Here is a 14497-nt window from a genome sequence, read left to right as displayed (position 1 = left end):
TCTAAATTTATTTGTAATCACCTTTGTCTACTGTCGATAGTAGCAATAACACAGTAAGAACTAAGTTGACAATTTGTAATAAATTAACGGACAGCATAACAGTTGCAGCACACAAGCCCAAGAGTTGACTAGACAAATGTAGGTGATGTGGTGTACACAGGCTTTCAAAAGGTATTTGATACAGTGCCACATAATTAACCTGTCGGCACAGTTGAAGCCCATGGAATAAAATGGACATTAGCAGCATAAATATGAAGTTGTCTGAGTAACAGAAAACGTAATGGTGCTGAATGGAGGCTTTTCAGATTGTAGAAAGATAAAGTAAGGTTCCCTAGGTGTCAGTAGTAGGATCACATTATACCTAGAAGCATTGTGAACGGTGAGAGAAAGCATAGACAGGCTGTTGGAATGGGTAGACATGTGGCAGATGATACAGGGAGGTATGAAGTGATGCCCTTTGGTAACGAGTTTGGGAAGGCAATATGTGTTTTAAAAGGGTGCAGGGAGAGAAAACTTGGGGTATATGTGGAAAATAAAAATCATTGACGGTGGCAGGACAGGTTGATGGTGGCTAAAAAGACATATGGGATTCTGCTCTTTTAAATAAAGGCAAAGAAGTTATGGTGAACTTTTTAAACACTGGCGGCCTGAGGTGGAGAGATGTCTAATCTGGGCAATGCACTTTAAGAAGGGTGTGAAGGCATGAGAGAGAGGGCCAAGATGATTTACAAGAATGGTTCCAGGGATGAGGGACTTCAGTTACTTGGGATAGATTGCAGAAAGAGAAAAAGGTTATTCGACTTGGTATTATGAATTTATGACAGGATTATTGATTACCTCAGTGAAGGCCGCGATCACTATGATTGAATTTTACATTCAGTTGGAAAGGGAGGAGAGTGGGTCCTAACACTAGTATTTTTACCTTAAATAAGGGGAAACTATGTGGGCATGAAAGCTCAGATAGTTGAACTGGATACTAGGCTAGAGGATTGATCAATAGAGAAGCAGAAGCAGACATTTGTAGGGATATTTCAGAATACTTAAGTATATTCTTTAAGGGGAGGAGGACTGCATCCGTGGTTAACTGAAGTAAATGAAAGGATCAAACTTGAGGAAAAAGAGTACAATTTTCAATTGGCAGTTGAGGTGATTGGTCAGAATATAATGACTGCAGAAAATGGTTAATCAGGAGAAAGAAGTTATGATGGGAAGCACGATAGAAATGTAAAAATAGGGGATGGAATTTTTCAGAAATGGGAGGAAAGTGGATTAAGACAATAAAAGATATGTTTCTTGGGGGTCGGTTTGCAGATTTGAAGGTGCTGGAAGCGAAGTATGGGCTGGAGCAGGGGGAAATGTTTAGATACATGGCAGGTTCGAGATTTTGTTAGGAAGGCAAGACAGAACTTCCCGGTGGAGCTGGTCTCCACATTGCTGGAGGAGGTGCTGATGACCGGTGGATTGGAGAAGGGGTTAGTGTCGGTGGTTTATGGAGGTATTTTGGAAGAGAAGGCACCACTGGAAGCAATCAAAGCAAAATGGGGGGGGAAGAGTTGGGAGCGGGTATGGAGGGGGGTGTTCTGGTGTGAGGTGCTCTGGAGAGTGAACGCCTCCACCTCGTGCGCGATGTTGGGGCTGATACAGCTGAAGGTGGTATATAGAGCACACCTCATAAGGGCGAGGATGAGCAAATTCTTTGAAGGGGTAGAAGATATGTGTGAACGTTGCGGGGCGGTGGGAGGGGGAGACCGGCAAATCACGTTCATATGTTTTGGTCCTGTCCAAAGCTGGATGATTACTGGAAGGAGGATTTTAGGGTAATCTCTAAAGTGGTGCATGTGAAACTGAACCCTGGCCCTCGGGAGGCCATATTCGGGGTGTTGGACCAGCCGGGGTTGGAAACGGGTGTGGAGGCAGATGTTGTAGCCTTCGCCTAGTTGATCGCCCGAAGGCGGATCTAATGGGATGGAGAGCAACTGCTCCCCCTGTGCCCTAGCGTGGCGAGGGGACCTGTTGTAATTCTTGAGAATGTTAAATTTGAACTGAGAAGGATGGAGGGGTTCTACAATTCATGGGCATTATTCATTATGCACTTTCAAGAACTGGATAACATCGAACATTAATTGGGGGGGGGGGCGGGGGGAGGAGGATTATGTGTGTTAATGGTGACTATGGGTGATTCCTGATTCCTTTTTGTCATTTGTTTATGTGAACATACGGGCTAAGGTTTGGGGTTTGGTGGGAGGATGGGATCGTTGTTATTGATATGGGGATTAACATTACATTTGTTACTGATTATTGTTTATTGTTGGTGGGTGCAAATTTAAGAGAAAATGTGAAAAGGAGAATAAAAATATGTTTTTAAAAAAATGTAAAAATGGATAGCAAGAGTTTCTACAGGCATTTAAGAAAGACAAGAGGTAAGTAAAGTGTGTTGGTTCTCTAGAGTGACAATGGAGAGTTAATAGTAGATAATAAAGAAAAGGTAGATGAAATGAACAAATGTTGCGCTTCTGTCTTTACTATAGTGGATACAAAAAAATATTCCAGTAAGAACTGTAAATCAAGAGGTGGGAAAGAAAGGGTAACTGGGTGAAATTACTGTCACTAGGAGCGGCGGGCTGACAAGTCTCCGGGTCCTGATGGACTTCACCATAAGGTCTTAAAAGGTGGCTAGTGAGTTAGTTGATGTATTGGTGTTAATTTTCCAAAATTCATTAGAATCTGGAAAAGTTTCACCAGAATGGAAAGTAGCAAATATAACCACAACCTCTCTATTCAAGAATGGAGGGAGACAGTTGGAACTATAGGCCAGTTAGCTTGATGTCTGTTATGGGGAAGGTATCAGACTCTTATCAGTAAGGAAGTTATAGCGGGGCACGCAAGGTAATTGGGAAGAGTCAGCGTGGCTTGTGAAAGGAAAATTATGGGCTGGATTCTTCTGCCCTCCTCGCCGCAAGATCACCATGGGCAAGTCGTAGAGAATAATGTGGGAAAATGAGATTGTTCACTTTTTGGCAGGAAGAATAAAAAAAACAATTTTACTTAAGCGGCGAACAGATGCAGAATTCAGAGGTGCAGAGGGATTTAGATGTTCTAGAGCATGAGTCAACAAAAGTTTAGTATGTAGCTACAGTGCGTGGGCTTATGGAATGCTATCACTTATTTGGAGAGGAATTTAATATATGCTTCAGTTAAACAGGGCACTGGTAAGACCACATCTTGAATATTGTCTGTAGTTTTGGTCTCCTTATTTAAGACAGAATCTGAATGTGTTAGAGGCAGTTCAGAGAAGGTTTACTAGATTGATACCTGGAATAAACGGGTTGTCATGAGGAAAGGTTGGACAATATGGGCTTGTTTCCACTGGAGTTTAGATGAGTGAAGGGGTGACTTGACTGACGTATATAAGATCCTGAATGGTCTTTGAAAGGGGTGGAAAGGATGTTTCCTCTTGTCGGTGAATCTAGAGGGCTGCCCTTTTAGGACAGATGAGAATTTTTTTCTGTCCAAAGGTTGTGCAACTTTGGAACACTGCCTCAGAAGGTGGTGGAAGAAGGGTTACTGAATACTTTTCAAGGTGAAGGTAGATAGATTCTTTTAGGGAAGGGCAGGAGTGGGAGTGGATGGGTATGTGGAATTTGAAAAAACTGAGCAGCCATGATAATGAATGGCGGAGCAGGCTAGATGAGCCGAATGGCCTACTTCAGCTCCTAATTTAATATGTTCGTGCGAGCGGATAGTTGCAAGTGTTCAAAAGCATGTGGGGATTGTGATACAATAGATGGAGGAAATCTGTTGGCAGAGGGCAAATGAAGCAACAATGATGTGAAAAAAAATGTTTACATAATGATTGGTTTGGATCTAGAATGCACAGTATGTGATGGAGGCAAATTCAACTGTGGCTTTCTAAAGGGAATTAGAAAAGCACTTGAGAGAAAATGCTGGGCTATGGGGAAAGGGTGAAGAAGTAGGACTATTCTGTTGCTCTTGTAGAGAACCAGCATGGACACGAGGGCTAAATGACATCCATCTACAGTAACAATTCTATGATAATAGCAGTTATACTAATTCAAAAAGAGCGGATGGTGATCCCTATTAATTAGCATCTCTGCCCTCTTCCCACCTTTTATACCCATATTAATAGAATTCAAAGTTATAGGAAGTTATAACATTCAACTACACTGCTGTTAATTATCTTTGTGCGCACAACATTTTGCTTGCAACTAAAATCTTAGATTAATGTAGACTAAAGTTTGGTTCACAGATGAAAAAAGATGGAGAGGAACTATTCTCATTCCCAATATAATGTATTACAAATATGGGCCAATTATACTTTGAAATATTAAAAATATTTAGCTCAGTCTGCTTTTAAACTGGGTCAGAGTTTGAATCATTTCATTCTAAGTCCATTAAAAAAGGAGGTTTCTGTTTTATTACAAAATTAGAGCTCCTGGAAGTGGAAATTATTTTATTTATTCTTTTGTGGGTTGTGATCATTGCTGGCTGGCCAGCATTTATTGCCCATCACTAACTGCCCTTGAAGGTGTGAAGAACCACCTTCTTGGGCTGCTGCAGTCCATACATTGTAGGAGTATTCACTGTGCTGTTTGGGAGGGACTTCGTGTTTTGACCCTGTGACTGTGAAGGAACGCTGATTTCGTTCCAAATCAGGATGGTGTGTGGCTTGGAGGGAAACTTGCAGTTGCCACTGTTGCCCTTGTCCTTCTAGGTGATAAAGGTCCTGGGTGCTGTCAAAGGAGCCTTGGTGTGCTGCTGCAGTGCACTTGTAGATGGTGCACTCTGATGCCACTGTGTGACATTGTTGGAAGGAGTGAATTTTAAAGTGGTGGATGGGGTGCCAATTAAGCAGGCTGCTTTGTGTTCGATGGTGTCATGTTTAAGTGTTGCTGGAGTTGCACTCATCCAGGCTAGTGGAGAGTTTTCCATCACACTTGTGACTCATTTTGCAGGTAGTGGAGAGATTTTGGAGAGTCAGGAGGTTGGTTATTCGTCACCGAACTCTTGACCTGCAATTGTAGTCAGTATTTATATGTCTGATCCAGTTCAGTTTCTGCTCGATGGTAACCCCTGGGATGTTGATGGTGGAGATTCGGCAATGTAATGCCATGTTAAGTGGAGATGGACCTTGTTGGGCCCATCTGTGGCGCAAATGTCACTTGCCACTAATCAACCCAAGCCTGAATGTTATCCAGGTCTTGCTGTTTTTGGACATAGACTACTACAGAATCTGTGTGGAGTTGTGAATGGTGGCAAACATTGCACAATCATCAGTGAACCTCTTCCCTTATGCTGGAAGAAAGGTAATTCAAGCAACTGAAAACAGTTAGGCCTAGAACACTATCCTGAGGAACACCTGCAGTGATGTCCTGGGATTGATATGATCGACACTCCAACAATATCACCCATCTATCTTTATGCTATATGTAACTCCAAGCAGTGAAGTTTTCCCCATAACGGCCATTGTCTTTGCGAGGGTTGCTTGATGTCATGTGTGGTCAAATTGTGCTGTGATCTCAAGGCATTGCTGGGCAGATGCCAGTTTTGTAGCCGCACTGTAACAGTTTGCCGAGGGACACGGTTAGCTCTGGAACATGAATCTTCAGTACTATTTTGGGGATGTTATAAGGGCCTTTGCAGTATTCAGTACCTTTGTGAATATCACATGGAATATATAGAATTGGCTGAAGACTGGAAGCCGTGATGCCGAGGAGCTCAGGTGGGCACATGGTAATCATCTATGGTTTCTGGCTAAAGGTGGTTGCAAATCCTTGCCTTTTGTCCAGATGTGCTGGCTGCTCTCTTCCAGTCTGCAGTTCAGCTCTTGTCCAGGTTTGGACCAAGGCTATAGAAATCAGGAGAGGAGTTTTTTTTTGTTCATGGGATGTGGGTGTCGCAGGCTGTGCCAGCATTAATTTCCCATCCCTTAATGCCTCTGGAGCACAGTTAAGAGTCAACCACATTGCTGTGGGTCTGGAGTCACATGTAGGCCAGACCAGGTAAGGGTGGCAGATTTCCTTCCCTGAAGGACATTAGGGAACCACATGGGTTTTCCTGACAATCGACAATGGTTTCATGGCCATCACCCATCATTAGACTTTTTAATTCCAGATATTTTATTGAGTTTAAATTCAATCACCTGCAATGGTCAGGTGATTTTCCTGCTTATGGTCAGGACACAGCTGAACAATTCTCCACATTGCTGGGCAGATGCCAGTTTTGTAGCCGCACTGTAACAGTTTGCCGAGGGACACGTTTAGCTCTGAAGCATGAATCTTCAGTACTATTTTGGGGATGTTATAAGGGCCTTTGCAGTATTCAGTACCTTTGTGAATATCACATGGAATATATAGAATTGGTTGAAGACTGGGAGCTGTGATGCTGAGGAGCTCAGGTGGGCACATGGTAATCATCTATGGTTTCTGGCTAAAGGTGGTTGCAAATCCTTGCCTTTTGTCCAGATGTGCTGGCTGCCCTCCTCCAGTTAGTTGTTTAATTGTCCACCACATAAAACGACTGGCTGGGTTGGACAACAGATCTGATCCAGTGGTGTGGGTTCACTTGCTCTGTCTTATCACATGCTGCTCACACTTGGCATGCAGCAGTCCAGTGCTGTAGCTTCACGGAGCTATCATCTCATTTTTAGGTATGCCTCTTGAATTCTTCATTAGCATGGATTGAGAATTAATTTTAAGGGCAGAAAACAGGGTATGAAAAATGCAGCATTTCCAGGTTGGCAAGCTGTAACCAGAGGGATATTTCAAGGATCAATACTTGGGTCTCAGCTATTTAAATCTACTTAATTAGATGAAGGAATGTGTTGAAATTTGCAGATTATGTAAAGGTGAGAAAATGGGCTATGAGGAGGATGTAAAGAGACTGCAAAAAGATTCCGACAAGTTGGTTGTGTGTGGACAAGAATCTGGTTGATGAATTATGGCAAGGAGAAATGTGAAGTTATCCGTTCTGGCAGGAAAGTAGAAAATAAGAATCTTTTTACATGGAAATTGGTATGTGGAGTGATCCAAGTGTCTTGAAAATGAATCCGAGTTAACATTCAGATACAGCAAGCAATTAGGAAAGTATTTGGGCAGCATGGTAGCACAGTGGTAAGCACAGTTGCTCCACAGCTCCAGGTTCCCAGGTTTGATTCCCGGCTTGGGTCACTGTCTGTGCGGAGTCTGCACATCCTCCCCGTGTCTGCGTGGGTTTCCTCCAAGTGCTCCAGTTCCCTCCCACAGTCCAAAGATGTGCAGGTTAGGTGATTGGACATGCTAAATTGCCCTTGGTGTCCTAAAAGGTTGGGTGGGAGTGTGGGCTTAAGTGGGGTGCTCTTCCAAAGGCCAGTGCAGACTCGATGGGCTGAATGGCCTCCTTCTGCCCTGTTAATTCTATGATTAAATGGTATCTTGCCATCCACCTTACTGCAATTCTCTAGGGACTTGGTAAAACTCTGTGTACAATTTTGGTTGTCTTAACAAGTAGGACATGGTGATAAAATGGGAACAAATAAGAAATTCAATGGTTGAGAATATGTTCTGGTGGCTGTTGGAGTAAAGGGAAATAAGCTATCTTTTTAAGATGGAAATGAGATTGCTGGAGTTGAAAGAACTAAGGCTTTGATATGCTGATTATCGTAGCACCACAGGGAACACGTTTACCTAAAGCAGGTTTCGTAAACGTGGGAAATCAATTGGATACTATGCTAACATTTCTTGTGATAGGTCCGACACCACACCATGGACCAGAGGCTCACCGTCAAACGTGTGTGCAAGGTTGAGGCGGTGCTGGTCGGGGGCCATTGAAAGAGGCCCTGGCAGCGATTCTCTGCCGACAACTGGTTCACTCGTGGTTCCACCCGGTGGGAGCTCAGTGGCGGCTGTGGACTAGATCCGCAGCTGCCCTGGTGGGGGTCGGGCTATCTGTCACTGGAAAGGGGCCTCCAGGACAATCGGGTTCATGATTGGGTGCGTGTGATCTCTGGGTGGGGGGGCATTTTTGTCGGGGCCGGCATGCGGTGTGGGGCCGCCATGTGTGGCTGGAAGTGCAGGGCCCCGTATCTGCAGCCGGAGCTGCGAGGAGACTCCAGGGCCCTGCAACCCCCCCTGCAAAACTGAGAATCTCACAGGAAAGTCCAGAATGATTTGTGCCTGTTTTCTTGCAGACGTAGGGACATAGCCCCCCCATTATCAGAGCATTCCGCCCCTCTTGTTGTAGTTGTTGGAAATAGACAATTGTCATGTGAGAGTACCTTTAAGAAATGGATGTTTAAGAAATATGCCTTTTAAGAAATGGGTGTTTATCAGTGATGTCAGAGTGTGGGTGGAGCTGGGCTGTCTGTCAGCTTTTTACTTTCGTTTTCAGAGCTGGATAGTTGCAGCCACAGCCAGAAGGTGTATTAGCCTCTCTGTAATTTAAAGACTGTAAATCGATCCTTTGGTGATTTAAAACTAATAACTACTCCCAATAGTGAATTTAAACGTGATCTTTGTGTTTCAAAGGTTTTTTAAAGTCTTATGGATGTTAAAAGGACAGCTTAAGGATTACTTAGTGTTGTATTCTTTGGGGGTTGTATTTGAATTAATGGTTGCTCAGATGTTCACTATGTTTTAAAACGGTTAACTTGAGTTCCTAGAATAAACAATGTTTTGCTTTAAAAAAGACTTTTCCATTTCTGCTGTACCACACCTGTAGAGTGGGCCGTGTGCTCCCTCTACCACAGTCTATTAAATGTTGTGGGTCAGGTGAACTCCATGATACACGTTGGGGTTCTTTAAACCCTGGCCCATAACACAATGGTTCATAGGATGGAAGCCAGCAGGCCTGTTGGAGTGGAGGAAAAAAAGGCAAAGTGGGATCCCAATATTGAGAATGAGTAAGCAGAAGTGGAGATATTTTATGGTTTTGTTGATAGTGTGCAAAAAATGGTGGCAAGTGAAAAGACATTTCTGAAGCTCTGGTGTAGAAAATTGAGACATCACGGTGAATGAGAGAGACCTGAACCTGGGAAAATGAGGATGGTGTCTTTACAGAAAGCAAGGTTGGAAGTGAGCTTGTATTGATCTGTGAAGTTCAGCAAGGGGAGGGAAGTGTTAGAAAGTCCAAACTTAAATTGAGGTTGTTAATTTTCTCCTGGTCAGAACAAGGAATTAAGCAGCACCAGCAATTGATATAATGGAAGAGATCATGGTGATGTGGGACATGCATAGCTGAGAATCTCCCATAATGAGGCCTTTATCTGGACTAAGTGGAGAGTAACGAATTTTTCTAAAAGTATAGGTTAATTACAGACAGAGGCAGGAGAGAATTCATAACAAAGAATATAGAAATAGCAGAGGAGCTAAATTATTACTTTGTCTGTTTTCACTAGGAAGATGCAGGTAATTTCCGATATAGAGATAAGGGACAATGCAGAGTTGAAAAGTGGTATAAAGGTTGTATTGGAGAATTAGGACTGAAAGTTGATGCATCTTGGGACATGATATTGTGCATCCCAGAATGTTGAAAAAGGTTGCTATGGAGATGGTGGATTCCACTATTTTATGAAGTGAGAGCATGAGCAAAGGCCTGTTAGCCTTACATTAGGGAAAATATTATGATAAACTGACACTTGGATAATTATGATCTGATTGGGCGTAATCATGGATTTACAAATGGGGAATCATGTTTGATGAACTTGGGAGTTTTTTGAGGATGTTTGACAGACCATATTTGGATTTTCAGTAGGCTTTTGATAAAGTCCCCACAGGAGGTTGATCAGGAAAATAAAAGCACATAGGATAGGAGGCACATACTGGCATGGCTTGGTTAACATGAATAAACTGATTATTCTTGCAGTGGCAGGCTGTGGCTACTGCGGTACTGCAAGACTTATCACTTATTTGGATGTGGGGGCCAAATATAATGGGCTGGATTCTCCATCGGCGGATCCTCCGTTTTGCGGAGGTATACGTGCCTGTGGATTCCCTGACTGGGGGGGTCCACAATGGGAAACCCCATTGGCTGGCCGGCTGCTAGGACAGAGGATCCCGCTCATCTGACAAACGGCGTATAATATGAGCAAATTTAAAATTATCCATTTTGGTGGAAGGATAAAGAAGCTTATAATCTAAATGGTGAGAGATTGCAGAGCTCTTGAGATGCAGAGTTCTGGGTGTCTCAGTGCATGACAAAAGGCTAGAATTCGGGTACAGTAAGTAATAGCTAATAGAACATTTGGTACGATTTGAGATGTCCAAATGCAGAAAGATCTGGCATATGCAAACTTGGAGTGGCAAGTAACATTTGCACCACACCAGTAGCAGGCACCGACCCTCTCCAATGAGAGAATATAACCTTCACCCCCTGACATTCAACGGCATTACCATTGCTGAATTCTCCACTATCAACAGTCTGGGAGTTACCATTGACCAGAGCCTGAATTGGCCTAACCATTTACCAGGGCAGGTTAGAGACTCTGCATCCTGTGCCAAGTAATTTACCATCTATAAGGCACAAGTCAGACTCTTCTGCTTACTTGAATGACTGCAGCTCCAATGATGCTCCAGAAGCTCAACACCATCCAGGACAAAGCAGTCTGCTTGATTGATTCACAAACATTCACACTTCTGTCACCTATGCGTAGAAGCAGCAGCGTGTACAAGGTATACTGCAGAATCTCACCAAGCCTCCTTAAACAGAACCTTCCAAATCCATGACTGCAACCATCTAAAACAGGATTTTTCAAAGTACGGGTCGTGAGCTGGGGTTGGGTCGTGGGCAGGTGGCAGAGCGATTGGTCGCAGCGTTCCTGATCGTGAGGGAAGCGCCCAATGGCCACTACCTCCAGCCAGAAGCAGCAGCAGTGAGCAGATCTCGTGCCCTCCATGTACATTTGATGTCAAGCACCCTCTATGTATGTGCTTTTGGCACCCAATCACAGAGGCAGCTGCTTCCATTTTCTAGCTACTGGCAACCAAGGCACGAGGACTGTGAAGATGGATCATTTTCTCACAAGGACGAGATGACCAGAGACTCAATAGGTAGTGCACCAAAGGACAGGATCTCACAACAGAATCTGCTGGAGAAAGCTGCACAGGAGAGTCCAGGGCTAGAGAAGTGCTAGTGTTAGCTCTGACAGAGCTCCAGGGCCTCTGGTTAACAGCCTACAAAGAAGAAACTTAAGCTAGGAACAAATTAGTATAAAGATGATTTATTGAGGTATGGTTTTGTCAATTATGCCAATGCAAAGCCCATGTGTGTTATATGCAGGGAGTGTTGGCAAATGAGAGCAGTTTCAGATATTGAAAGAGAAGTGGTGGGTGAAAAATTCTTTGAGGTTGAGACCCTCAGAGTCCGTTATTAACTTACAGCTGACACTGCTGTACCAGACCTGTGTGATACCCCATTAAAAACAGGCCAGAAGTCCATGAGGCTATGAGCATACTGGAGTAGCATCTCCCTGGAGTGCCCAGTGCAGAGTAAAACCGGAAAATTTTGCTATTGTCCTTCATGATGATCTACATGTGCAAGGTTGGATTATCCATTTTCACAAAGGTGAAGTCGACACAAAGGAACTGACTTACATACACCTGATATGCACAACACTGGCTCCTCCTTTGAACCTGATTCAAGTGAGATCACAAGGACCAAGCAGGCTCCCCTTTCACATTAAAGATAAGTGAACATGCCATGTTACGTGAAGGTCGGCCGGTGTAGGTCGCAAAGGTTGGCCAGTTGCAAAAGTGGGTTCCGGGAAAAAAGATTTGAAAAACACTGATCTAGAAGGACAAGGGCAGCAGACAGATGAGGATGCCACTCCAAGAAAATCACCATTCTGACTTGGAAATACATCACTGTAGCTGGGTCAAAATCCTGGAAAACCTTCCCTCAGAGGGTGTACCCACATGCACTGCAGTGGTTCAAGAAGGCAGCTCACCACTACTTTCTCAATGCCAATCAGGGATCGGCAATGACCGCTGGCCCAGCTAGTGACACACATGTCCCAAGATTGAATTTTTAAAATTGTTTGATTTGATAAAGGTGTGAGAAATTGTACAGAAATGGGACAGAAACAAATAGATGGGATTGAATTCAGACAGGGAGCAGGAGAAACCTTTTTCACAGGGAGGGTTGTGAGCCTGTGGAATAATGTAGTGATTGAAGCAACCTTGCCAACCTTTTAGGAATAAGTTAAATGGGTGCATCAATGATCAAGGAATAAAGGGACATGGGAAAGTAATTGGCATAAGCTTACTGCTCACATGAAAAATAAACACTGACATGGACTGGTTGAACCAAATGCTTTTTGAACCATTGTGATTCCGAAATAACTTGATATATGTAACCCTTTAAATTTCACCTTTGGGTAATTTTCTGCTCACATTGCTAGAGTTTCCTAAATAGGCCAAAATGTTCACCTGAAAGAGGAAGATTATTTTACAAGTAGGATAATCCCACAGAATGCGAACATTACCGACATACAGCAGTACATCACAATTGACTGACTGATTTCTGCCTCAGGTGCACTAACCAAACCTGTTGTACAAACTTAGAAAAGAATGATCAAATTCCAGCAACTGGGACAATCCACAAGTTGTTTGAAGCAAGCATTTTACAAAATAGAGTTAGAAAAAAAGATACTTACAATTGAAAAGTTTCGTTGAATTTTGGAGCCCAGCTATTGTTTTTGGATTTAGTGGCAAACCTCCTTTTCTTGTCACTAAGATGAGGCCCGATCATATTAACTTCAACAAATGGACGGAAGATACCAGTTGTTTGCCACTTTAGATCATTGGCAGCCACAACTGCAAAGGGGAAAAAAAATCAGAGACTTAATTATAGGTTTAAAAACAGTTTCTTGGTGCGAGAATGTCAGAGGATTAACGTGCAATTTAGATCCAGAGGTCACAGTTGTGTCACAATACATGATGCTATTCCTAAGAGCCCATTGTGTAGCTACATCAAGATTGCAATTATGCCTACTTAATCCATTCTTTATAACAGTATTATTTATGAACTATGGAAGTTCACATTCTAAGCAGTAAACACCACTAGAATTCGTTATTAAAAAATCAACTGCACAAAAATGTGCTCTCTTGGTTTTTTTTAATAATTTCTAATGAGCGTGGTCAATGTTTGTGGTTCCCTTGAACATTAATTGGATATCACTAATAGCTGTTTCAAATTTGATCAGCTGAACACTTAAATGGCAGTAGAAAATGTACAGTATATAAATTATAAAAACCGAAACAGACTGTTTTCTCTCTGTGTAGAGAGAAACATATTTCCAGCATCCACAGTATTGTGCTTTTTAAGTACAAGTCAACAGGTCATGTTCCCATGGCCTAAATATGAATGAGCTAAGAGGGAGGAACAAAACAATCTCAATCAGTGGAGGTGGTGGTGGAGTGGTATTGTCACTGGACTGGTTCAAACCCAGGATCGAATCCCACTATGGCAGCTGGTGGAAATTGAATTCAATAAGTATCTGGAATTAAAAGTCTAATAATGACCATGAAGGAAATCTGCAGTCCTCACCGTGGTTGACTCTTAAATGCCCACTTAAAATGGCCTTGGAAGCCACTCAGTTTTATCAAACCAATAAAAAGGAAAGAAACCGGATGGACTACCTGACATCAACCCAGGCACTAGGAGCGACAACAGCCCTGTTGACCCTGCAAAGTCTTCCTTACTAACATCTAGGAACTTGTGCCAAAAGCAAGAGCCTGACATAGTTATACTTCATAAGGTTTGATAAGGTTCCCCACGGTCGGCTATTGCAGAAAATACGAAGGCTGGGGATTGAGGGTGATTTAGAGATGTGGATCAGAAATTGGCTAGTTGAAAGAAGACAGAGAGTGGTAGTTGATGGGAAATGTTCAGAATGGAGTTCAGTTACGAGTGGCGTACCACAAGGATCTGTTCTGGGGCCGTTGCTGTTTGTCATTTTTATAAATGACCTAGAGGAGGGCGCAGAAGGATGGGTGAGTAAATTTGCAGACGACACTAAAGTTGGTGGAGTTGTATACAGTGCGGAAGGATGTTGCAGGTTACAGAGGGACATAGATAAGCTGCAGAGCTGGGCTGAGAGGTGGCAAATGGAGTTTAATGTGGAGAAGTGTGAGATGATTCACTTTGGAAAGAATAACAGAAATGTGGAATATTTGGCTAATGGTAAAATTCTTGGCAGTGTGGATGAGCAGAGGGATCTCGGTGTCCATGTACATAGATCCCTGAAAGTTGCCACCCAGGTTGATAGGGTTGTGAAGAAGGCCTATGGTGTGTTGGCCTTTATTGGTAGAGGGATTGAGTTCCGGAGCCATGAGGTCATGTTGCAGTTGTACAAAACTCTAGTACGGCCGCATTTGGAGTATTGCGTACAGTTCTGGTCGCCTCATTATAGGAAGGACGTGGAAGCTTTGGAACGGGTGCAGAGGAGATTTACCAGGATGTTGCCTGGTATGGAGGGAAAATCTTATGAGGAAAGGCTGATGGA

At 43.2% G+C, this 14497-nt stretch overlaps 1 protein-coding gene across 15 annotated transcripts in view; it reads right to left on the bottom strand.

Moving 5' to 3' along the window:
- The window catches only part of LOC119953729 (protein unc-13 homolog A), a 482106-nt gene that overhangs the window by 13647 nt on the left and 453962 nt on the right, over window positions 1-14497 (bottom strand). For all 15 annotated transcript variants that reach the window (XM_038778280.1, XM_038778279.1, XM_038778281.1 and 12 more), the window contains one exon: window positions 12647-12806. In XM_038778280.1, coding sequence (XP_038634208.1) covers window positions 12647-12806 — 160 coding nt within the window. The remainder of the gene's footprint in view (window positions 1-12646; window positions 12807-14497) is intronic.

Source organism: Scyliorhinus canicula, chromosome 18 (genome assembly GCF_902713615.1).
Source record: "Scyliorhinus canicula chromosome 18, sScyCan1.1, whole genome shotgun sequence".
Classification (NCBI taxonomy): domain Eukaryota; kingdom Metazoa; phylum Chordata; class Chondrichthyes; order Carcharhiniformes; family Scyliorhinidae; genus Scyliorhinus; species Scyliorhinus canicula.
This window is presented reverse-complemented; position numbering and strand designations above follow the sequence as displayed.